This window comes from Nipponia nippon, unplaced genomic scaffold, assembly GCF_047370975.1.
Source record: "Nipponia nippon isolate SJK-2023a ecotype South Korea unplaced genomic scaffold, ASM4737097v1 scaffold_11, whole genome shotgun sequence".
NCBI classification, from domain to species: Eukaryota; Metazoa; Chordata; class Aves; order Pelecaniformes; family Threskiornithidae; genus Nipponia; species Nipponia nippon.
Window position 1 is genome coordinate 30,205,735 of NW_028262302.1, and position 25,811 is coordinate 30,231,545.

The 25,811-nt window shown below is 44.3% G+C and overlaps 1 protein-coding gene across 1 annotated transcript in view; it reads left to right on the forward strand.

The window, feature by feature from the left end:
* The window catches only part of MDGA2 (MAM domain containing glycosylphosphatidylinositol anchor 2), a 388,481-nt gene that overhangs the window by 111,152 nt on the left and 251,518 nt on the right, over window positions 1–25,811 (forward strand). The window contains exon 2 of the mRNA XM_087746923.1: window positions 22,102–22,241. Within this exon, the coding sequence (XP_087603049.1) occupies window positions 22,102–22,241 (140 nt within the window). The remainder of the gene's footprint in view (window positions 1–22,101; window positions 22,242–25,811) is intronic.

Here is a 25,811-nt window from a genome sequence, read left to right on the forward strand (position 1 = left end):
ATGAGTGCACAGAGCGATTGTTGGGTTTATATTCCTAATGAACTGTAATGTGACCGATGACTAATAATTATCTTCCTTGCAACTTTATGCAATGTGCATTGCAGCATAGAGTGTGAGGTTCCCAGTCCATGCAACGTGAGTGTGGAGCAGGTAATCTAGTTCAAGGCTTTTCTTTTAACTTTCTAAAGAATTTAAATATTTATTGATGTGCATGTCTGCATTATTTGAACATTATTCTGGTATCAAACCCTATTTTTTGGCTTTCCTTTTTCACGTTCAAAGTGATGTGGAATAAGTAAGTGACACTGGGGTTTTTGACTTATCCTATTTTAGTGAATATTCTGTGGGCCACAATAGTTTGAAGATGGGTGAGCACTCGATATTGATGCCGTGTCGAAAGGAGGAAGGGAAGCGTGAGCTACTGGGTCAGAGTCCCTGTAGCACAGAGCGGAGCTGGAGGGCGTGCTGCTCATGCCGTGTGATACGGGGCCCAGCTGCTTGGCCTACGTGGTCTCATCGGGGATCTGTGGGACCCCTGAGGAGTCACACACAGACTTACCCCTCACACAGTCGTGCTCTTCAGCTAAGGCATGTGCCTTGTGGCTCTGGGCTGTGTGGGTGCTTTGGCTTGCAGAGCTGAGAGGACTGGCGATATGGAAAGGGAAAATCTGCCGTTGACTTTGACTGTAATCAAAGCTGGTGAAGATTGTAGGTGACAGCCAGATGGCAGCTCTCCTGTGGATGGAGAAAGTTGTTCTCTTGAAAGTTTGCTTAACTCATCCTCAAAGACAGTAATGGTCTAAAGTTATGCAGCTCAAAGGGATTTTGTGCCATTTGGCTTCAGCCCATACCAAAGTATCTGGGCAGAAATCCTTCTAGACTGATCTTGTCTACATAAAGATGTATCTCTTAGTGCGTCATCTTACAAAATATGTATTTGCTGGCGCTTTTACTGTTCAGGTTTTTGGAGCTCTGTTTTTAAGGAGGATAAGTTCAGTAGATTTCAGTAGTGACTGTAAACATCTAGGTGTCTGAGCTGGCAGGGAAGATGGCGCACAAGCATGTTCCAGATATGCAGAATTGGTTTGTAAATAGCTCTTGTCATATTAAGGTTGTCGGAAGAGAAACCTTCAACACCTGCCGTTCAGTAGCATTTACGGTGGCTGAAATACTGCTGAGAAGCACAAAAGTGTATGCCTGGGTGAACTGTGAAGGCGAGGAGTGGAGGCACTGGAAAACAGGGTCAGCCAGAGTGCAGGCTCTGCACAGCGGCGTTACAGGGCGAGGGGTGAGAGGACATAAAACACTAGTGAAGTGCTGTAGGAAAGAGAATGGGCTCAAATGAATAAATGCTTGGTTATTTTAACAAAAAGAGAAAATATGGATTTTTGCTGTCAATAAGTATAAACAGAAACACTGGATTTGAGCATCTCAAGGGTTTTCTGTATTAACACCTAATATCTATGATTCTCGTCCTGAAGGACTCTATGCTTGTGTCTTATGTCATGTATTGTAAATTGTTCTTTGGCCTCAACACGCCCAGAGCAATAGAAAGAGGAAATGCAGGAGTGGGAGAACATCACAGCGTAAGAACAGGCTGTAGGTTGACACCGTGTTTGCACATTTGTGTAGCATGGGAACTAAACCGTGCTGTGAAAATCTGTGTCTTGCTGTGGCTGAAGTCATGAGGCACTTTCCCATAAGAGCAGGATCCAACCCTGAACACGTTATGATGCTTGGGGAAAAATAACTCACAAAACCGCTGAGAAACCCATGTAATTGTGCCTTCTCTCTTCTGCAAAGCTTTGATCCTGTGGCCACTGGAAGGATGCAAAGACTCTGTTATCTCTCTGCTGAGCGTTTTCTCAAGTCCCCCATCTTCTGTGTGCATGGGCAAGCATGTGGGTAGGCAGAGGGTAGAGCACCCTTTGGGGATGGCCTGTGTCCTGCTGCTGCTCAGGTGCTCCTTGGGATGAACTTTATCTTGTATTCATGCAGTTGGGCGTAGTGAGGTTTAGGTGCACCATCCGTGCTGCAGCCAGGGCCCCTGTCCTCCCCTTCCTTGGCAGGGCCAGGCTGACAGCCATCACCACGGGAGGGACCCACAGCTTGGAGTGGTCAACGAGCCCCAGCTTGCTCATGAACTGTGTCACTCGAGGATTGACATTAATAGTTCAATGGATGATGATCCCTTTTCCGAGGGCTTTTTGAATGGCATCTTGTAAATGTCAGGCAAGTTTTGCTTCTGGGAAACACAGGCAAACACATGTTGGGAACACATTTGTTCATCATATTAACTTGTCCAGTGTTGCCTAGAAAATCAATACTGCCTTTTAATACAGAAAGCCCTGGACAAGATGCTCCAGGTGCAAGCCTATGGAAAGAGTATTCCTTCAGAGAGATGGCTGCTGGGTGAAACGAGCACTGGTTGTCTTCAGCACTTTGGCTGGCAAGCAGAAGCTGCTGTCAAATGAGCTGCAGCTCAATGGCTGCATTTCCAGCTTCTCTGGCCAGTTCGGAGGCATTGCATCGTGCCCATTCTGCCATCCAGCCAGTACGGAGCAGAACTGGATCTGACCCAAGAGCAGCCCCAGGTTTGGGCTCATGGATCCTGTGGAGCCTGCAGAGCCAGCTCCATCAGCCCCTTGGTTTTGGGTGGTTTTGTTATCTGAGCTTCCTAGGCATTGCTTATTTGAGCTTGGAAATCTCTCTTAAGCAACAGTATTATGTGATGTAGAAAGTTTCTGCGTCAGAAATACATCTTTTTGAATTCGAGTTGCTTTTTTAAACAGCAGATGTCAGTCTGGACAATTTTTTTTTTTTTTTCCAGTTTAAGAATAACTTCATTTGGTTTAGCTTAATTGATTCAGAATTGATTTCGGATAAACTATTCAAGTGTGGTTGTAGCTGCACAGATGCTTGATGCAGCTTAAAAGTCACCGCCTCTTCCCTCACTTTCTCCTTCCTTCCACCCGTTTAATGCTCTTGTTAGAATATGGAATATTTTTTCCAAGCTTTTACATAAGTTTCATTAAAGCTGTGAACAAGAAGTCACAGACTGGAAGCAAGTCACTTTTCCATTTTGGTTTGGGCAGGTTTTTAAATATTTTTACACCCTCTCTTTTCTCCCTCTCTTAACACATGGCAAGTGAGCAGTTCCTGGCTGACCTCAGGCTATGATGCAGAGCAAGACCGTGCTGTGGCATCGTCCATCATCCTGCTCTGCCCTTGGTGGCTTCAGTTTCAAGTTGTAGCTGTCTTCTAGTTGCTGGAGAACTTTGCAGCTCCCTCTTGCAAGGACCCCTGGGCTGCTGTGGGGTGGTGTGAGTGGAAATGGGGGTACCTGCATCCTCCACAGGCTTAGAGGAGCATGGGGAGGCAGCAATTTCTGCAGGAGCAGGTGGGGAGAGGAGGGGTCAGGAGGGAGATGTCAGGATCTTTGCGCATCACTCGGATGGCATGTCCCAGGCAGGACCCTGGAACATGCTTTAGCAAAAGCCAGGAGCAAGGATCTGGTCTATCAAGTCTCAGCTGAATACCAGCAAAAAGTATTAGTTTGATGGGCAATTTATAATCTAAATCAACCTGTGAGGGTGCAAAGAGAGGTTGCAGGAGGTGGAGAATCCTATTGCTGTAAGTTGAGACTTTACTGAAATGTGATGTAAATGCACTTGTGGAGAATTTATCCTGACGGTTATACTACGTATACAAGGCTGTATTTTCTTTCTGTTTATGCCAGTTTTACTCCATTGGCGTTTATTCCTATTGTAAATCACAAAAGAGCAAGTCCTTTATTACTGGATAATTTAAAATAGCTTATGCTATATTGTCTGACCCTTACAGTAGTTCTAAACTATTCCTTCATCCCTTGCTGTGTGTGTGCAAATAAAATGGTCAGGAATTTTTTTTTCTTTAAGAAAAAGAAAATGTAGGTGGCTTGATTTTTGCTGTTAATGTTGGTGGAAAATTTTGCTGAATTAAATGTTGATATAGCTGAATATTTTCAGTGCAAATTTCATTTAAATTAAACCAAAAAGACATTTTCTTTTTGGTCTAGGCCTCTTTGTCAGCAGAACACTTTCATCTTCTCTACTTATATCAGCAACTTCTGAATCAGTTTTATGTGGGAAAGGAGCAAAGTTTGTTGGTGTCAGTCTGCTCCTCGTGGCCCAGACCAGCCCTGTTGAGCCCCCATCAGTGTGTTGACACGGGATGGGGTGAAGCCCATCGGGGTGGGCAGACAGCGGGTGTGGGCAGTGCCCTTTAGTCATGCAGACAGGGCAACCTGCTGCTTTTCCCCTTCCTGCTGGTTCATTTCCATTTTGGGTTCAGTTAATGAAGAACCATCTGCTGAATATTTAGGATTTGGAGCTGTACAGTCAGTACAGAGGTCTGGTTTTGCCAAGTTCTAGCAGAAGAATGGGGGAAAATATCTTGTTTTCCTGCGTTTTCTTGTGTATTGAGTGGAGGTGCCCAGACTTGCAGTGCAAGAAGATCTTGGCTCCCAAAGAAGGAATTGGGGTATGGAAGTCCCTGTTTTTGTTGAACAACATTCCTGTGCTCTGCATCCATAAGCTCTCCCAGCCCTGTGATCCTCAGAGAGATGCTTGGTGTTGCTCCAGAGGGAAACAAAACTCAAAATCTGTTTGCATGTTGCTATTTCTCCTCTGTGTGGCTTCTCCCATGCAAGGATCAACCCAGCCCAAGGATGCTGCAAGCCTGTAGCCCAGGGGCTCCATGTGCAGGTGGCCACCTTGGCCCAACCAGGGCAGCCCTGGTGCTGCAGCTCGGGGGCAGGGGTCCTAGGATGTCCCCCACTGTGCCACCACACTATAGCAGCTCATGCGGAGGGGAATTAGTGCTGCCTTTGATGTATTATTTTTCACTGTATTTCAATATCGTTTGATTGGGTGCTCATGTGTACGTGTGGTGAGGTGTTAAGCCTTTTGGATCGTGTTCTTAATATGAAACAGACACTTATGAAATTAGCTATAATTTAAGATATAAAACTATCAAACAGTTCTGTGACTTACGAGGACCTGGATAATGAGGAGGATATTAGGTAGCCATATTCTTATTTTTTGAGGTTGGAAGAAGAATTTATGCGATCATTATTTTTATTACAAACATTTTAAAGCATACGTGGATATTTTCATTATTGAGTGCTATCTTTAGCTCTTCCAATTAATTTAAAATTCTGGGAGTCCATATAATCCGACAGTTTGCTGTGTTGGGAAATGTATTAAGGATGGCTTATGATACGCTAATTAGTAGTGCATTTAAAGAGCCAATAATCTAATAGTTTTGAAGAAATCTGCTTATGCTTTTTTCCATTTTCATGTCTTATTTCGTAAGCATTTTGTTTTCTGAGAAACACAGCAGCAGTATAAGGGCAAGATTGTCAGCTGCTGGAAATCAAAGTACTGCTAGTGAAGTTGCTTAGATGATGCTGAATTACTCCAGCTGAGGATACGGTCCCCAAAGCTCAGCCCTCAAGAATTCATCTGCTGTGGCTTCCTACTTCTTGTGTGAAGTTCTCCCATTGCTTGTGCATTGAAGTCAGTTTTGCAGCCAGAAGTTTATTGCTTTGCCTGGGGAAATATACAAAAAGAACTGTTAAACTCTTCAAACCAAGGCCTTGTTCACATGAAAATACACTTTGTGACAGATGTAAGGAGAGAAATGTGATTGGAAGTACCTTGACTATCACCAGAATCTGTTGCCGTTGGGAAGTTTCACATGGAAATACCAATTGGTACTTGACTCTGGAAATTATTTTGTGGTGATATCAAAATATAAAGGGATGTCTTCTGTATTTTGATGGAAAGACCAGCGACTGGGAGTGAGATCTAAAAAGGCCTTCAGATTTCCCCTGTGCCTGCTGTAGCGCTGGCGTTCTCAGAGGGGGCTCGCTCTGTCACGTATCTGTGTGCAGCAACGTCTATGCAAAAATCTGGGCAGGCAGACGCTACTTACTCATTACTTATCTGTTGCAAATGCTTTAAGTTCCAATTAGAAAATGAAAAACACTTTGATGGAATTCCTGAAGGGGGGAAGAAAATTCAGTTATTGGATAAAGTGTAAGGTTAATCACCATGTTTCCATGTTTTGGATTTCAAAGTGAATTCAAAACTTCTTTTTCAGTGAAGAAAGAAAATTTTAAAATGTTGTGGGGTGCTTTTTTGTTTTGGTTTGTTTTTTGTTGTTGTTGGGTGGTTTTGGTTTTTTTACTCCTCTGTCATTTCTTTTTTTTTTTTTTTTTTTTTTGGAGTGTTGAATGGATTTGCTCTCAGGAGGAAGGGCGAGGGGAGTTCGTGGTCTCACATGACCAAGCCCCAGTGACTGGGCCAAGGAAGCAGTGGGGAAGAGCTGAGCTGCTGGGGGGATCCACAGGCAGCCAGACAAGAGTATGGGACAATCCCCCTTCTTGCCTTCAACCTCTGCTTTAGCTCCTCACTAGGAACTGAGCACACGGAGTGGCTCCTGGCTGCGGTTTCTTGAATAGCGAATCCTATCTCTGGGTTAGCCTGTCCTCAGAAACCCTTTAGTGACCTAGGTCCTGCATCTCTCTTTGTTTTTTCTTTGATGCGTTCTGCATCTAAACTTGACAACAGGGTAGCTGCAAAGATTTGAAAACGGAATAAACAGGACTGCACACTGACTGGTTGAACATGTGTAGCAGATTATTTTTTTTTTCTTAAGAAACCCACACCTGGAAGGCATGAACAGGTTAGTCTGCCTCACCCTTTGTAGGATCTGTCATTGCTTGGGCTGCAGCTATCAGACATCCAGTACTATGAGTAGACAACCTCACAAGAGGAATTTAAAAATGTCATCTTTTTTTATCTGAATTTAAATGATAATAGGGAGCAGACTGCTCTCGGGATTTGCAAATTAATTGTGCAGCAATGGCTGATGTTGCCTTCCCTCTGTTCATAAATAATATGGTTTTGCCTTGTGCTGCTTAGTAGAGCTTGGCTACAAGAGCAGCTTTTAAACTTGGTTTTGTTCTTTTCAAGTGCGGGAAGTGCAAAGCCAAATTTGAAGAGTTTACAATAGTGGAAGTGTTTGAATTTGTTGTTGTGTTTTATTAAATAACAATAAGAGTTGAAAAGTACTCTTTCTAGTAAATTTTGTTAAGACCTTTTTTTTTTTTTTCCCCAAATGTCTTTTGCCAACGAATCTAAACTGTTCTTGGGCCAAGGTCACCAGTGACAGTCCTGCATCAGCACCAGGTCGGTAGCTTTTGTGCACAGAGTGCAATGCAGACGGGGGTCGCAGTCACAGCCATGCGATATGGGTTAGATTATCGGGTCAGCCTGTCTGACTGGCATACGCTCCGGGCATTTTGCCTTTTCACTGCTGAGGTCTCCAGTAAAGTTTCACAGTACAATACAAGGTTGAAGAAATTGAGAGACAGATTGTGTTTAAGTGTGTTACATACAGGAAAGCCACATATCTGGTGTGCCGGAGGGTATTTATGGTGTGAATTTTTGGGGTTGTCCTATACAGGGACAGGAGTTGGACTTTGATCCTTGTGGGTCCCTTCCAACCCAGGACATTCTATGATTATTGACAGCAGAGAAGCTGCAAGGAATGTGCTCATCTTTTCCCTTAACTCCCTGTTTTTATTGTTACAGCCTGAGCCCCGATGATGCTGTGCTTATCATTGCACTGAGCGTGTGGTGACTGAAGCAGAGCAGAGCTCTTCTGCTTGATAACATTTTGCTTGCATTCATCTGCAAATGCCCAAACAACATATCAACGGCTGGGTGCTTCTATCTGCCGGTCCCAACCCCTGGGAAGTCACTGCTGGTTGACTCTAACAGGGATCAGATGTGGCACTGCTTCAGTGCGTGCTGCTGCTGAACTTGAGGGTTGCATAGTGTACTGAAAAGCTTTGCACTGGTGATTAATTTTGGCTAGGAGAATTGAGATACATTTCCCACTCTAAATGCTTTAACAGGCTTACACAAATTTTGCACGAAAGGAGCGACTCTGTAATGAAACTTAATGGCTAATTGCACTCCGTTAATAAAATTGCAGATGTCATCAGCCACTGAAAAGGGACTGGTAAATCATATACACAATAATACACAACCTAATGTTGCCTGAGTAGCAAGGTGGGAGTTTATTAATTTTCATCATTAATTTTTATTGATTTGTTGATCATTCATTGATGCCTGTTCAAAAATCACAGAAATGCTGATAGCTAACTTAACTCTGAAGGCAAGTTATGTATTCAATGGCACATCAATACCGAGCTATTAGTTGGGCTTCCCAAGGAAATGAGATCTATGGGGAGGTGCTTTCTGTTTCTGATGGTTTGTCTGTCAATCCAAGTCCCAATTAATGTCGAAAGGGTTGGGTCAGTTTGAAGCACACTTGATGGAGGAGCCTCAAAGACTGCTCAGATGCTAGGTCTTGTGGAAATAGGTGGTTGAACACAAAGGAGTGTCCTAACAGTACTTCTTCCTGGAGAAAAATTGGAATGTGAGCTTACCTTCTGGTAGACATCAATGAATCGCAAATGTGAGAGGGTGGGGATTGACTGACAGAGAGATGTTATAAATTCCCCAATGTCAGGAGAGCTTCAGTGAGAGCTTGGCCCATACAGAGCCTCTCCTTTGAGGATGTGCCACTGGAAACTGAGCAAATTTAAACTTCTCCTTAATTCCTGGTAGCTCTTCCAAGCAGGCTGGGTGGTGGATCTGTGCCGCTGTCGGTTGTGTGTGGGTGGTTGGCACAGAAAATCATGAGAGCATCAAACATCATTTGAGGACCTCTGTCCCCTCTATTTTAAGTGCTCCTCTGCAGCTCTGTTCTGTACCAGCACAGCCTGTGAATTAATAAAGGGAAGGAAAAGAGGCACTTTCTTGCTTCTGCTTATCTGGCCTCATGGCATGCTTTGGCCAAAATTTGGAAATGCGTTCATTTATGCTGTGATCAGGCAGGATTTTCTCCGGGCTGCCTGGAAAGGCTCCCAAGCAGTCACAGCTCAGTGCTCCAGATTTCCTTCACAGGAGGAAAAGGCTTAGGGCTGGCAGAGCCCCCGCTTCTGTTCCCCACGCCAGTGCCCGAAGGAAATGGGTGTGTTTAAGGCAAATCAGCTTGTCCATTGCGAAGTGATTGAAATGGGTGTTACTGACTTCTTAAATGCTAGATGTGGGTGTCACTGCATGGTTGAACTGATGAAGCATATTTGCAGCTGAAGAGGTTGCAGGGTGGAGTGCTGTGCTTTGTGGGCCCTGCAGTCGCTGCACTATCTCTTGACCAAGTGGAGGAGTCTGGCCAGTTGACTTGGTCTCCCCAGACTGGTGCTAACTCTCCGAAGAGCTGCTGTAGACTAGACATACTTCTCCCCCAACTCAGGCCTTGTGGGGGTTCTCACTTTGAGCCTGGTTTTCCTAGGAAAGTCAGAAGATGAAGGCTGTATAAGCTCTTCCTGAAGAAATCATGCCAATGGCCAGTACAAGGCAGGCGTGAAAAAACACAGGACAATGCACATCTATAATTCCTTTCTCAGTTTTGTCCCCAGTTTTAAAAGGTCTTTGGAGATTATTCAGCTGATGAGGACTGCAGCACATGGCTCACCTGCTGAATTCCTCATCTCCTTATGCATATTCTCACACTTTCTCCCACCTGCTCCCATTCTGTATCCTCCATAAGCGTTTTAATCCTGGTCCTGCTGTCAGGTCTTTTTATTTTTCCCTGGGGAAACTCAGTCCTGGTATTCCCCCTTTCCCAGGGAAGCTGGAAGCATATGTTGGTCAAGAACGAGGTTATGCTTTTGTTCTTTCGAGGTAAAATCAGTGCTGGTGCTTTATAGTCTCTTGAGATCAGCCTGCTCCTGGATCGACCCAGGTCCTGCAGCTCTGTAGCACAATGAGCAGGAATCAGTTCAGAGTAAACAAAGCATACAGGCTGTCCGTAAAGTGGAGCAGGGGCTGGTAACCTCTATGTATGCAGCTCCCCCAAGAAATTATGATGATGATAAAAATACCTGGTTTTGCTTAATGTAATCTTACACCAGCAAAAGAGAGAAAACATCTGTACTCTGTTTATGTTCACTTTTAAGAATGAAAATGAAAATTGTTGTTAGTGATCCAGTTCAGGATCTGGGGGAGAATCAGTCATGGATGTGTTGGCTGGAATTGGCTTTGGGGACTTTCGCTCCAGCCTCCCACATGAAGAGGGACTGTTGCCGACCCTAGGTCAGGCCAGCCATTGCGCCGTCTATCAAGGCTTCAGCCTCCGAGGATAGCGTTTCCACAACTGGTCTGGATCCTCTCCCAGAGGATACACTACTTCTGTACATGCAAAAAGAGTTGGTACAAAATCATTGCTATTACTGTCTTTTTGCTGGTGTTAAAGGACCTTTTAAAAACAAATCAGGTAGAGATGGGCACTTTCTGTCTGATGACAAGTTCTCAACAAGAAACACAGTTTTAAGACTCACTAATAGCAGATATTATTTGTGATGTTCACTCCCAGGCCATTTTTTTTCAGAGCTGGTGGGTTTGATGGGGATTGGTGATGGTCAGGTTGTGCTGTGAGCTCCTGGACCTGCCACCCTTGGGCACTGGGGAGCTCCTTCTTGGTGACCACTGGTACTGGTGGGTTGTGCGTGGTGCTGCTGCCCTCCTTGGGCAATGCTTCTCTCCCAGAAGCCTGGTCCCTCTCTCCTCATAGAGCATCAAGAGAGCTCCACTCCTCCAGGGAGTGGGAGGATTGGGCTTAGTCACAAGAACCTGACAACTTCTTGCACAAATAAACTGAAGGTTTATTGTTTAATTCAGACAATTGCTTCAAACAAGTTAGTTCCTATAAATAACTTTTTTTTTTTCCTCTTGTTTTTTAGGGCTGAGCTAACAGAGGTCACAAGCTGTAAGAAAGTGCTTGGTTAATCCGGCTTAGCCTGTGCAGCCCTGGGCAGGCTGGTGTTTAGGTGTAGCCTGGGGAAGCTGAGCAGAGGAGCTGCTGGGCACCGTTGCAGGTCGGGGTCTGCAGGCTCCCTCCCACCCCAGCGTGCGCAGGGCTGGGGGTGCATGCTAGCTGAGCCTGGAAAGCTATTAAAATCCTTGAGTACAGGAGCTAGTAGAAAAATGAGTCATTTTCTTGGTGCTTCTGCTATCTGAGTTGTTTTTTTATTTGTTTTTTAACTGTGTTACTCTTTTTTCCTACTGAAGCTAAAAGGAATTACACAAGTTTTGATAGTGCCTGGAATATATAAAATCCTGTGTAATAGGTTTCTAGCTTTGTAATGGAACATATTCCAGTTATTCAGCAGTTACTCCTACACCTAGTGTTTCAAAACAAAGATGTGAAAGCTATGTGTGAGACATTGAAGTACAGGAAACACAATTTTAATTCAAGAAATAATTTTTCTTCCTGAAAGGAGGTTTGTTTTCTTGATAGTCACTGTTTACTGGGACAGATTTGTGCTATCTCACAAGAAATGCAAATTGCTGTTTAAAAAGCTGTTTATTTTTGCTTAACACTATAAAGCGGCATTTTTTTACATTTGCATTCATGTAAGGTTATGTATTTTAAAATTTCTCTTTAATGTTAAACTGTCTCTTTTTCAGTCAGTAAACTAAACCGAAACCCGTTCTGAGGCCTGTACTGTATTTAGTGAAATTTCATTGCGGAGCCAAACAAGAACAGGCTCTTTTCAGGACATGATCCCTGTTGCTGGCAGTCGTGTGGGTTTTGTAGCACCTACAGCACTTCCTCCTGCTTTGGGACACCCTCATATAACTGTATTTTTATTGCTTTTCGCCTAGGCTGGTGAGAAGTTAAACATTGCATCTGGCTTTCAGAGGAGGTGGGGGTGCCGTGTGTGTGTTTGAAGTCTGATTATGGCAGTGCTCTGAGGCAAGGCTGACTTTCTTTTCTGCCTCTGCAAGCCATGTGGGGCCAGGAGTCCTGTCCAGCCCATGTGCCTGCATGAGCAAGGGAAGGAGAAGCTCTGGGAATAGTCCTCAAGCTCTTTGGGGGCAGCACTGGGCTTGGCACTGGCACAGGCTGCCCAGGGAAGTGGCCGAGTCCCCATCCCTGGAGGTACTTAGAAGATGTGTAGACGTGGTGCTTAGGGACATGATTTAGTGGTGGGCTTGGCAGTGCTGGGTTAACGGTTGGACTCGATGATCTTAAGGGTCTTTTCCAACCTAAATGATTCTATGATTCCTTCTAGCCAACCCTTCTGGACTGTCTTTTCTCCCACAGCTGGTGGTTCAGGCACCCAGCAGCTCCCATACAAGCATGGTCCAGTTTCTTTGAGTTTAAGCAGTGCTCTGCACCATTTAAATATTTCCATCCTTACCTTAATGAGATGCTCATGGCCCATCTGCAGGTGGTGGAACGCAGATATGGTCCTCCTGGTGAGGTGCCCTGGCTGGGCATGTATTGCTGGGTATCGCTTTTCCAAGCGTTGACACTGCCAAAGTGTGCTTCATGATGGCAAGTCAGGATGGGCTGAGCTCCAATGGCTCAGGTGGCTCCAGGGAAGCTGGAGCTTGGAGCTTTTCCACCTAAACTCAGCTGACCCCATTGTGGATCCTGGAGGCACTTACAGGTCTGCAGAGCAGACATTGGTTTTTGGTTCACTATGTCCTAGTGTTATGTTAAAGCACAGGCTTGGCGAAAGGCATTTTAATGTTCTCATTGGATGCAAGCCCCAACCTTGTTCTGCTTGGTTGCACTCTGTTGGCTGGTCAGCGAGTGCCCTGTTATGGATGTGCCATCATGTGGACCTTGGTATGGCTTTGAGTGAGGTATAGCGTAATAGTGGTACTATCAAATTAATAGGTCCAGGCAACCCTGCACCTCAGGGTGAATCTCAATGGATCTTGCTTCATTTGCTGCTTTGCTTGGCTGCAGAGGGGATGGCAAGTGGAGGCAGGCTAATTCTCTGCCAGCTTGTGCTAGCAGCCAATGAAGCTTTGGTGGTTGCAGTGGGACAGGGGAAACTACACAGACTGTGGGAAGAAGGTCCAGAGTTGGTGTACCTTGAACATTCTTGGTCCTGGGCAAGGTCTGGTGCCTGCCTAGAGCTCCTCCCATGGATCTTGATTCATTTCTGCCTGTGTTTGTGATTCATCACAGTCTCAGCTTAATGAAACTTCAGGTTCCCTAAGAAGGACATGAACTTTACCCCAGGTTGTGTGGAGACCTGTGGCTAACTTCTGTAGCATTATATATATGTGCCGTTTCTTTAGGGATGAATCCATCTCCTTGGTGCGATTTGTCATGACCTGTGCTACCAGAGTTTTCTTTGTTAAAATTACATTTCTGAAAGATGTTTTGTCAAAGTGTGTGAATGGGAGTAATGGTTAAGAATTTGGGATTCGTTTTGAAGCGGTGATTTTTAATGTGTTCGATTTTTCATGTGTCTCTACAATTTTAGGTGGGGGAAAGTCAACATATTACTGTATGCTCAGAACAGCCAAATAAGTAAGACATGTTTACTGCTAGACTATAATACTGTTGAAACAGGTCTGGCAACATCATCTGTTTTGTGATGCCAGGAACAACAAAGTGTTGCTTCAATTAAGCCCGTCACTTGTAGATCATTTCTTTGCTTATTTTAGAAGCTTCATTGAACCCGCTGCCTGCAATCTGTAGGTTGCAAACTGCTCGAAGAGCAGTTCAGGGAGGAAGATGTAGTGTGGGAAGGTTTCCCTCTACACTTCTCTTTACAATTCCCCCCAAATCAGTGCGATCTTGGAAAGTTGCCATATTTGTTGTGTGCAAAGGATGTATCAACCTGGCATGTTGTGAACTAACTAAGAAATCATGACAGCGTCATTCTCCGAGCATGCTGGAATAAGAGGCGGGGAAATTTAGAAGTACCAATTGCAGGGGCCACTATTTTAGTACAGAAAGCATGGAATATGTGCTTTCTGTAGCGTAGGAAAACGTGACTACGGTGCTAAGCTTTAATTGCTAGTTTAAGGGTGTCAAGCAGAAGCAAGAATTACAAGGCGGTGTGTCTCAGTGACTTTCTTTCTACTTGTAGTGAGGACCCAGTTTAAAAACAAAACAAAGAAAACCCTCCTCAGAAATCCTGCCTGGAAGTCCTGTACCAGAGGGATGTTTTCTCAGCGCTGATACTCCAGGCAATTCAGTTTTTATTTCCAAGGTCAAGAGAGAGACTGTTGCCATGAGTGTGTCCCATGTGCAGTGCTGGTTGAAGTGGAGGTACCCATGTTGTCCTCCCATTTCTTCTGGGAGAGTAACTTGGCAGTGAAAATCTGTGCATCCTATCAGAGTGTGTGCATGCTAGCAGTTCTACAGTGTGGAGAAGAGCAGTCCATCGCCTTGAATTAAATTAGCTGACCTTTTGATGGGTGAAAGAAAAAGAAAGAGGGAACTCGGGAGATAAATTCCTGCGAGAGTATAGAGAAAATTATTCTTAATTCTTCGCTTTGGCAGGGATGCATGATCATGACCCAGCAACGACAGTTGCATTGGTAGCCCTTTGCTCCTGTGGAAACGGCAGCAGAGATCTCAATGAGGTCTCTCTGATAGCTCAGCTGAGGTAGAAAGAGGCAGAGTTAGTACAAGGAATGTGTATGCATCAGGAAAAGGGTTTTCTTTGATGTGTGGTGATACCTCTGATATTCCAGGACAATCCACAAAAACCTTAAAAAAAAAATGCCCTGACATCAATTAATTTCATGTACAGGAGAGGGAGCCTGTCTTACACCTGTAGGACAGAAATATGTACAGTAGTTGGAATTGTACAGAAGTCTTTCAAAGCTGAGGTCTCCCACCTGGGTGGACATAGTGGCTGTCCTGGCAAGCTGTGCAGCGAAGAGGCTGAAATGTCAAGAGGGTTGCTTTGGATCTTCCCTGGCTCATTTGGGCCTTCTCAATTCATCTGTGAAGAGAGGAGCTTTGCTGACCAACTTTGCTTTGTACTGCTAAAGAAAGAAGGCGAAATGTTTAAGGGCAAATAAACCCTGAGGAAGAATAAGTAGTGAGTTGTTGAATGGTTAGGGCTAACTAGAAACCAAGTTCCTGTGTTTTTAGGAACTATTTCCTTCTCTGAGTTTCATAGAAAACTCACATTAAAAGAGCTTTTAGCAAAGGAAGCTCTGTATTTCTGCTCCTGTAATTAACTGAAGGCTGAGACAGCACCAGTTAGACTGGAAACCATCTGCTTTGGGGCTGCTGCCAGGCATGGAGAGCCTCAATGTTACAGTTCCTCCCAAATGTAATTATCTCTGGACACAGTTATTTGCTGGTGAAAAGTTCCACTTACACAAACAGATTTGGTTGAGACCTTGTTGGAAAACAACGGTGAGAGAATTAAACTAAACAATATCAGAAGTTGGGTTCTGTAATTATTTCCTTTAAGCAATAATGTGATGTTCATGATTTGTGGAACTTGTAGGATTACTTAAAATGTAATTAAAACGAGACAGATATGTGAAATAGGAGACCCATAATGATTCTGCTGGAAACTATAGAAAGTATTTGTCATGAATAAAATGCTTCTCCTCCAGGAAAATATTTATCCGAATCCTGCAGCAGGATCCATGCAGGAGAAATCCCTGTGTGCCTGCAGAACTCCCTGGAGAAATGGTGTTCTCCAGACTGGTCTCTGCTTGGTCACTAAATGCTCACTGTATGTGCATGTGGTTATAATGTCCCCCTGCGTTAGCCACATGGCCCTAATGAAAGGCACGGCGGGACAGTACAAGCAGATGTATGTTCAAGAAGCATTTACTCCTGCTTTACTCATTAGCTCTCCCTCCTGCTCTGCTGCAGCACTAGGAATTCACAGCATCCTGGTGTGGCTTCCTTCAGATCCTTGGTCCCATATGCTGTTTGCAGCTGATTTACCTCCTGCCCCGCTGTATCAGAGCTCCAGGGACAGAAGAGAAACGGGTGCACGGGGGGTGGCTGCCTTCCCTGGCTGCAGCCCTGGGCTTTCCCCACCATCCATCGTGGGGAGCAGCGCTGGGACTGGAGCGGGGCACGTCTGCACGCTCAGCCTCTCTGCCTCTCCGGGCTGCATGTGGGCGTTGTTTGCTTGTAGTTTCTGCGGTTTTACACTGATGCCCTGCATCATGAGCCTTTCCATGTAAAACCAATTAACAAGAGTGAAGCCCCCAGTAAATTTCATGCAGTTGTGCAGCATAATAAGGAGGAAATAATATTTTTTTTTTTCTTAGAAAGAGAAGATTTAAAGTAATTGCAGATGTTTGCAACTCTCAAAATTAAGTTTTCCCATACTTATATCAGCTCTTAATTCTACTAATTGCAAATGAAGTGAACGGGAATCTCGGTGGTATTGCCATGATGAACGCACTGCTCTATGGCAATAATTCTCATCAATGCAGTGTTTATTTTGCTGCAACGTGGGATTTGGGATGTCCTTTTCTAACTGGAGGTTAGGTGGTATTCAATCCACTAATAAATTTATTATCGGACCAGCTTTTTTTATTTTTTCGGAAGTGTAGTATTCTTTGGGGGAAGTGAAGAATGGGAAGTGTTATACAACTAGGTTTTATTAAATAAATACTCAGGGTATTGATTACATTCTTCAGTTTGGGTCCGAGCTGAGACAAATGCTAAATAGCTAATACAGCAAGCCTTTGGCCAGAGGCTGTGCGATGCTGGCCTGAACCCTAGTAAGGGCCATTTGAAATCAGTTGTGACGTTCCTGGTTCAATCCATATTGTGCAAAGTGCTACTGAGCAAGCACAGGTCTCCTTGCAGAAATTTTTGAAATTGCTGCATTTGGTTAAAACTCTTAAATATATTTTCTTTTATATTTATTTCTTTTTTAATTTTAAATAGCATTATGGCTATATGTTTCTTTCAGTAGCCTTACTAAGTAAGTGATAGCAGGAAGAGGTCTAATATAAACGGTTCTGATGTATCAGCACTAAATATTTCCTACCTACTTTCACTTTATGCCCATGGTAGCACCTATCACACTCTCCTCTTCTGAGCTGGCCCTGAGCTGACCTCGCCCACCAGGCTAGCAAGAGAAGGATGAAGTCAACCTTTTTTCCTCTTTGATTGGACTGATTTTTGCCACGTTGCTTGATACTCGCCCATATCTCTGTGACTTAAACTGCGTTTCCGGAACTCAGGAAGCCTCCTTGATTGATAGCACTAACATAAGAAGGCACTGAGCTAATTAAATCACACTGCTGCTTCCCAACACTACTGTCACAGCCTGACCTAATTTTGACTGCACTACAAAGCTTATCAGCAGAGTATCTATTGAGTTAGGGGAACTATAATGCTGTTTCTAGGAACAGATAGATTTTTTTTTTTTTTTTTTTCACCTTACAACTTATTACGCTGCTGTTTATTGTTCCTCTTGCTGGGCGAGTATTAAAAACTTACGACCTATGGCATATGGTCTCTCTGTCAGTATCTGTTTCTGGAATATGGTAGGTATGCTCCAGTTCAGAGAGGGATGGGGAAAAGGCCATGGTAACTCTTCAGACATGAGTATGGGCTGAGATCCTTGTCTCTTTTAAGGACTTCTTTCTTATTTAAAGTGATTTGGAATAATGAAGTGGTCACTGTTGCATCTCATGAGCAGGTATACTCTGCTCTCCTGCTCATTGCAGTGAGCTGCTGGGGGCTGCCTGAAGCTGGCAGGAACCCCATTCTTGCAAAAGTTTTGTGCAATTTCTTTGTTGGTCTTGGTTTGACGCGTGCCAGTCCAGCCGTGTAGATCCAGGATGAATCAATATGTACCAAAAGATGGAGGTGGCTGAGGACATGTGGAAAAGGAGGAGGAGAGAGGCTTCACCTTCTAGCTGGGACTGGAAGACTGAGAAGCTGAGGATGCTTTTGTGGAGGTTCAACCCTCTTCTGAAAAAAATAATTTACTCTTTGATCCGTGTTTAATTGTATGATGTCACAAAGTCACCTGTAAACAAATCTCTCGTTCCCTAGAAACTTCTGAGATTAACTTAGAAATCATGAGTAAAGACTTTTTAGATTTTGAGTGTCTTCTGTTTTGAGCAGTTAGTCTATGTAATTGTGATTGCACTATTTCCTAAGACCCCGCCTGCCCCCCCCCCCCCCCAAGAGCTGAAACGGTCATTTATTAATAGGATTACAGCAGTTGAGCTTTTTTAGAAAAATACCAATTATTATAAATGTTGTGATTAAGGTCAAGAGAGTTACCAGCACATTAAACAGAAAGGCAGACTGGAGCACTCCAGTTGTCCAAGCTCTGTTATTTGCACCACGCTACACAAACTTACTGTAAGTCATGAGGCATCTCCTTTCTGAGTATTATACTAACTCTCACTTGTTTATTTGCCTTTTCTGGGTGACCAGGTTGGTTTGAAAAAAAAACGTTTCCACTTACTCCTGCACTGCTTTAGAAAATAAATTTTATTCTGCATGTTTCCCTTCATAGGTAGCTAGCATTCATCACAGCATCTGATTTGTCCCTTGTCTTTTTTTAAGTGTGTCTAGATACCTGCATACATATTCATCTTTGGACATTTCTAATTTTGCCTTCACAGAAACTTTTGACTTTTTTTTTTCCTGGGTCTATACTGTCTGGGGAGCTTGTTGCAAGTTGAAACCAAATTGCTTGTGTAGGTGTGTATGTGTGTGCAAGAGACAGAGAAGGGAAATAAATTGAAATTACTGGAAAAGACTAGCCAATAAAGGGGACCCATGTAATGTCAATACATAATGAGATATGGTGAAAGGTCAGGCTGGCACCATTTTTCATCTGAAAGAAGAAATCTTATGGTGTCACACAACTTCTTTGCAGCAGAAGCGAGGCGGGGTTGTTCTTGGTTTTGTTGTTATGGCTTTTCCTTCTGACCTGACACAGCTTTCCTTACGTTGTGTGTGCACATTGCTGTGAGCAGCACCATGATGGATTCTTTCATGCAATATTTACTGTGTATAATCACAAGACAAATTCTTCTAAAATGCCACAAACAAAATAAATGCCAAGTATATATTACTTTAATGTTTCGTCTGGTATTAAATGCTTGGAGGCATATTTCAGAAGCAGCTGTAATGAATATTCCTGCAGTAGAGAGGGAGGTGACATTTCATAATTATGCAATGTCTTCTGAACCATAAGACTTTAAAACTTAAAGAAGTAAGAATATTTTTTATTTTCCTTTATTCGTTTGATCTCCTCTTAAAGCAGTGTATTCTTTTGCCATAATAATACACAGGGGGGTGTTTTTTCTTTTCTGTATTGCTTTCCCAAACCTAATGGATATGGAGCAGTGGCATAGAGACTAAAATGAAGGACACTTCAAATGTAATTTGAAGTTATATGAATATAATATGAATGAAAATGTAATATTAATGTAATATGGATTTAAAAGGCAGCAGCATGTTGGCATAATGTTGCTGACTCTTCTAATTTTATCAGAAGTCTCATGATCCATGCTGAACCTTCTTTTACCTTTCTGCTCTGTGGCCCTACTGTAGCATTTCAGTATTTTATTATTTGTGTTGTGGGAGATGATAAAAGCCCCAGTCGTGGCCCAGAGCCCTGTTGTACAGCAGCTGTGCGTGGCAGAACAAGGAGGATGCTCCATGTCCCACGATGTTGAACTCTTGAGGTGTGGAGGGGGGGAGCAGCCCTCCTTGCACAGGGAAAGCTGCAGTACACTGAGCATTAGTGCCGCTGTTCTACTTAAAAAAAAAAAAAAAAAAAAAAAAAAAATAAATTAAGAATCAACAGATTCTTTTAAGGTCAGAGTGTGAGACATGGGATTGACTCCTAAACAAGGACATCTCTGTCCTTGCAGGAGGGACAGTTTGCTCTATGGGAAGAACAGCCTGGATCGATGGTACTAAGGGAAGGATAGGTTCAATTTGGTTCTTCTAAGCAGTAAATAGCATCTTTAGCCTTGCAGAGCACCAGCTGTGTTATCATACGGGGAGGGCGCTGGGGCTGTAAAACACTTCTGAGCAGTAGGAAAGCAAAGCTGAGGCAGCTCCTGTGCAGGGAGGCAGGTGGATATACTTGTCTGACTAAATGTGGCCGGAGGTTGAGCGTTGTGTATATGTTCAGTTGTTGTGCTTTACATGGAAATAACTGATGCTAGGGAGCAATTTTTGCTGGCCTCACAAAACTGCTAAGAGCAGGGATGCATTGGCCTTTAACCTCTATTCACCTTTGCTAAATAGGAGCTGCCTGCAGGAGAGTGGAGAGGGCGAGTGGATCAGTCTTTGAAAGTTGGCGCGCGGTGGCTGGAGGAGCAGAGCTGGCTGGAGGATCTGCTGGAGCTCCCTGCTGTTGTCGCAGCTGGAGCTGCTGGGCCACTCCTGCCCAACTGGGAGGCTGTGAGCATGGCAAGGAGCTTTTTGCTCTTGTCTCCACTTGGTTAGTCTTGAGTTGGCCCCACCAGGCTGTTGTCTCTGCTGATCTGATGCTCTTCCAGACCTGTGTCACCTTGTACCGTTAGATTTGTGAGCACACCAGTAATGCAGGAAACATCCATTCCCTGCACGAGCTCTTCTGCCTGTGCTGGTGCTCTGCAGAGAGGCTCCGCTGAGGACAGATTTCTTAAATACTTGCTGAAGAGGTTAGCCTAGGCCAAGCACATTGAAAAAATGATCTAAATATAGCAGACTGAGATGGACGGGGGCAATGCAAGGTAGCTGGGAATATCAGGCTTAGTCATTGCAGCCTGGAATAATTATTCTCTTCCTGTTCGTTTAGTTGACCTGACACTGTCCTGTTCAGGGTCCTTTGCTTGAGTCTCATTTTCTTCAGCCTCTGGAGAGCGGGGGTTAGAAATTTGAATTATTAGCAGGCTGGTATCAGTTCTAGGCATTGTGCAGCAGTTGATACCACAACAGGCTGTGTCAATGGGGAGCTGTGTGCGGGCTGGAGCAGTAATGGCATGGTGATGGGGGGGTCTGCAGGGATGCCAGAGCGATGCACCCCAGGAATCCCACCTGCGCTTGACATGCGTGTTAGCCGAGCAATTGCAAGTTGATCAAAGAACCAGTAGAGGGGTGTGAGAGGGAGGTCATGTGCAGCACAGAGCCCTGAAAACAGAGCTGCAGTCTTGGGGAGCGGGGTACGGCTGTTGCAAGGGACTTGGGGAGAACGCACGGGTGTTACCCCAGCAGCATGGGGCTCCTGTCCGTGGGAAATGGGGCCGGGAGTTCAATGGCTTTGACTCCTGTTGGGCACAGCCCTAATTGTTCTGCTTGCTGGTTGTGATTTAAGACTTCAGTTAGGACTTTAAGGCGTATCCACTTTTATTGAACAGGAGCAGCACACTGATGAGCAGAGAGGGTGAAATACTGGGTCTTTAAAACTCACCAGAATTACATTTTATCTCTTCTGCTGTTTATTTTATGTTACTTTGTTTGGCAGCAGGACTGTAACTCAGCTTTCTTATCCTATCGATCCACTCTCTGAAAATTTTAATAGTTGTGAATTTCGCGGTTCAGAAATAAAGAAAATCGTAGAACCAGGAACATGCTTTGGAGACTTGCCGAAACAGAGCTGTAATTTGTACATGTGGTATTAGCAACAACATTGCAGTTTTCCTACATGTACAACATGTAAAACAGCATAATGCCCTGTAGTTCAGGTGGCATATACAAGAAAATTAAAGGAAGGGTTCTGCTTGGACTTAACCGCTGGTCCAAATCCTGATCCCTCTGACAGCAACAGGATTTTGGTATCGACTTTGAAAGGAAATAGCATCAGTCCCACTGCTTCTCCTGCTTAATTTTAATGGTTTAATTAAGGCTTCTCATTTGCATAATGAGTGTGATAATACATTTAGAAAGACATATAATAAAAAAGAACAATAATGCGGAGTTCATTTGGAAATTGAGACAAAAATAACTGGAATGCAAATGAGTTTGCAAAGGGTTCATTCAGGGGATTGCTAGGTATTAATAAATATCTTGGCGATCTCTTCTGGTGTCAAATATGAGTATGCTGAGTAAGTAAAAGAGTATTCTCCATGGTGAGCATACTCAGCTCCAGCCTCGGTCCTCCCAGGTAGATGTATGCAAGGATCCCAGGCTGCTGCAATGGAAATGGGTCTGAGCAAACCCCGGGGGTGCAGGCGATGGTGCTCACCTGTTTTCTGTCTCTGGGTCTTGCAGCCCCCCCCACCGTGCGGATCGTGCACTCGGGCCTGGCGTGCAACATCGAGGAGGAGCGCTACTCGGAGAGGGTCTACACCATCCGTGAGGGCGAGACGCTGGAGCTGACCTGCCTGGTCACTGGCCATCCTCGACCACAGGTGAGCCCCCGCCATGCCCCGTGGCAGCCTGCCACTGGTCACCGCACCTTTCCTCTGCCCTCTCTCTCTGAGCCTCTGCAGGCTGGTTTCACCTTTTGCTAAGGACTAGACTGGTGCAGGGTGGTAGAGACCAATGCAACAGGACCCGAGGCGGGGGGATTTGCCCAGGCTGTTGGTTTGGTATTGAGGTGTTGCAGAAGAAAGATCAACAGGAGAAAAGTTTATGACTTTTTGAATGACTGGTTAGGAATGTGGCTTTAAAACCCCCAAGCCTGTGTTATGCTGTAACATGGAGTCCTGATGTAAGAGTCTGAGATCCATGGAGGTTGCTAGAAGGAGAGGAAAAACAAATACAAGGATGAGGCAGCTGAACATAAACAGCATGCACCAGAGGGAACAGCTGGAGTGGGGGCACACAAAAGCTCGGGGGAGTCTCACTGTGCTCGTGGGTCTTGGATGTCACTGGAACCACAGCACTGCAGCCCTGCAGCCAAGAAAGTTAAACAGAAATGAATTACCCTTTTCCCAGGCCTAGCTTTATTTTATAGCATCACATTCAAAGCCAAAGGGTCTTGTCAGCCTGTACTACAGCTTCCCTGCTGTGTCCCCACTCACCACCCCCCTTTGCCCAGGGTACCCCATTAACAGGTTATTTTAGATCAGGACCATTCGAGACCTGTGTAAGTGTAATGCTTTATTACTCCCCTGCTCTGCTTCTCTGTTTCCATCTTTTCTGTTGCTCTTTGAATCAAATCTGCTCTCAGTTCCCTCAGAGTGGCCATTGCCACTTTGTCTTCTGCTGTGTCCCTTGCTCTATTACCAATAGCTTATCTTGCTCTATTGGTAAATGAGCAGAGTCCTGAGAGCTGAAGGTGCATCTGTAATTAGCCAAGATTACCACGTTTCACGGTGCGCATATTTGTATGAGATTTTGAACAGTAGAATACCTCGCAAGGGTTTTCATTGCAAGGTGGTGAATTAAACACCTCCCTCCTGCAATCGCATAGGACAGGTGGGAGCTGGGGAGAGGGGATTCACTGGAGACCTCAAGTCTGCAGGTGAGCGATGTTCCTCCAGGAAAGGGAGACGTGCTGCTTCCCTGCTGTTTATTCTGTAGCTGTTCCCAGTTTAATAAGAAGATTTAAAAATAAAGAAGCTGAAGTTTAGCCTGTGCTGGTTCTAGGGAAGACATAGGTTGGGTGTTGTCTTAGAAAACTCTACTTTAACTACACACAGTTGCTCACTCTCAGCTGCAGTCACACATTAAAGCCAGCTATAAAACAAGCAATTTTTCTTTTAAATTAAGTGATCTCTGTCTAGTCTTTGCCAGGTGAAGAAGAAAGAAAAAAGCCCTAAAAAAAAAAAAAAGACTGGTCCAGGTGTTTTGATAACACCCCAAATGAGAACAGTGCTGTTTTAAAATCAGTGCTGTTATTATGAGGTTTAATATTCAGTGCCTCGCAAGGTATGGAAAGTATTTATTGCCCTGCTATTGTATTCTCTTCCATTGCTTGTTGTCCTCTTTGCTCTGGCATTGCCCATGCCATGGGAGATTGGTGGCTCACTGAATGTTGTCAGGGGAGATGTGGGCAACATGCTAGTGGCTCCTTGTTGGAAGAGCCAAGTGACAGACTCTGGATTGATACAGACCTGGTTTACGAAAGTTGATAATAACGTTTTAATGTAGCACTGATTGAAGCAGGAAAGGAGCACCTCCCGCCTTGGGGACACCCTGCTGCCTTTTAGGGGATCTGTTATGGCATAAGGTGCTGTTCAACGTGGGGAAGATGGGATCTGCCCCAGGCTGTCTGCCTTCTCCAGCCACCTCGCTGAAACAAGCCAGTGTCTCTCAGTGCCTGTTAGTAATGTTGGATTCATTCTGCCTTCCCAAACTTTTCTTATCCAGGCTTATTTAACAACTTTTTAATCATAGAATACCAGGTTGGAAGGGACCTCTAGGATCATCTGGTCCAACCTTTCTAGGCAAGAGCACAGTCTAGACGAGATGGCCCAGCACCCTGTCCAGCTGAGTCTTAAATGTGTCCAGATCCAAAGCAGCTGGCTCTGGACGCAGCAGTTTTTGGCATGCCATGTGTTTGGGTGGAGGTAAGTAGCACATTCATGTGCAGGCAGAAAAGAGCAGGATGAAGGTAGACTGATATTTCCAGTGTGCTTCCTTGGAGAATGTTTCTTTCTCAAACCATCTCCTCCATCTGCTTCAGCAAAGCTGACCAGCAGCCTGCGAGGTTTGGTGCAGCTGAAATCAAAGATCCCTCTCAAACCTGCCTGCTTGGAGGGACGGAGGCAGCTTCAAAGCGAGTGGGGCTGTTATCCGTCAGGAAACGCTTTGGACCAGCTATGAAAGGTGGCGTCTCAAGCAGTAACAAAGCTTATGATGCTGCTGCTGAATCAAAGAAAAAAAAAAAAAAGGCTGTTCAACCAAAACATCTTATCAAGAAAGCAACCACACAGCTGCTTTTTCATAAAAATCTCTATTTTCTCATCTGAGATTCAGGATGGAAAATTGATTTCTCTTCATTTTACCTGTTTATAGATTTTCTTTGTCAGCCAGCACCTCAGTCTGCTCTCTCACCCTTGCTCTCATGTTACAGCTCTCTGAGACTTGCAATATTTTTTGCAGATTAGTTCCGTGAGAGCAGGGGGATAGTTTTGGTAGTCTCAGATGGGTGATTCTGCAGCGAAATATAGGAGGCTTGGCAGGGCTGCATTTGAACATTAGCCTCCTTATCACCTTCGTATTAAATTTCCGTTCCATTTTAGTGCTCCAGAAAGTTTAAAAAAAAAAAAGAGGCTAAGACACCATAGCTTTTTGACAGGCAACTCTGTGGGAGCTGCAGCCCCTTGGACTCGTTGCGCGTGAAATTTGGCTTCTCCTAAACAAGACTGCCGTGGATCTCACCAGCGTTCGTGTTGCTTTTGTCAGTGGGGCTGCTGGGGAAAAGCACTGATCAGGGTCAGGCAGGAGATCAGGGTGGATGCAAAATCAACAAGCTGGTGCTCACTGTTTCCAGCTGTCAGAGAACTACTCTTACCTGCCAATAATTACTCTTGGGTATTTAAAATACAGATAGTGTAAGATTTTTATTTATTTTGCTTGTTGGATACATTCTGCTTTATGGGCCTGCTTCTTTAGAGGGAGGTCTATAGTATGTTTCTGTTGTGACCAAGAGGCAGTGGCCGGCTGGAAGGGGTGATGTGGCATTTATTTTTAAGCCTTCCTTTTTTGTACTTGCAAATTTTATATATGAAATTTGACAACATATTGTTGTTAGATTCTCATGTTCAGACAGCCTTCAATATGAGATGGGTTTGAGGGGAAGTATCTGGCAGGATTCTTCCTATTCTTGCAGATGGAAGTGGTGAAAATACATTTTTACTTTTCTGTTTTCTGCAAGAGTCTTCCATCCACATTTTGTGATAATTGCCAGTATTTTCAGTACTTCAATTTTTTTAGTCATTTTTGCACAGAAGGTTATCATATTTGGTTTGCAAATTGTATGGAAATTATTTTCAAAATGATATTTTATCAGACCCTGGGAAGAGAGTTTA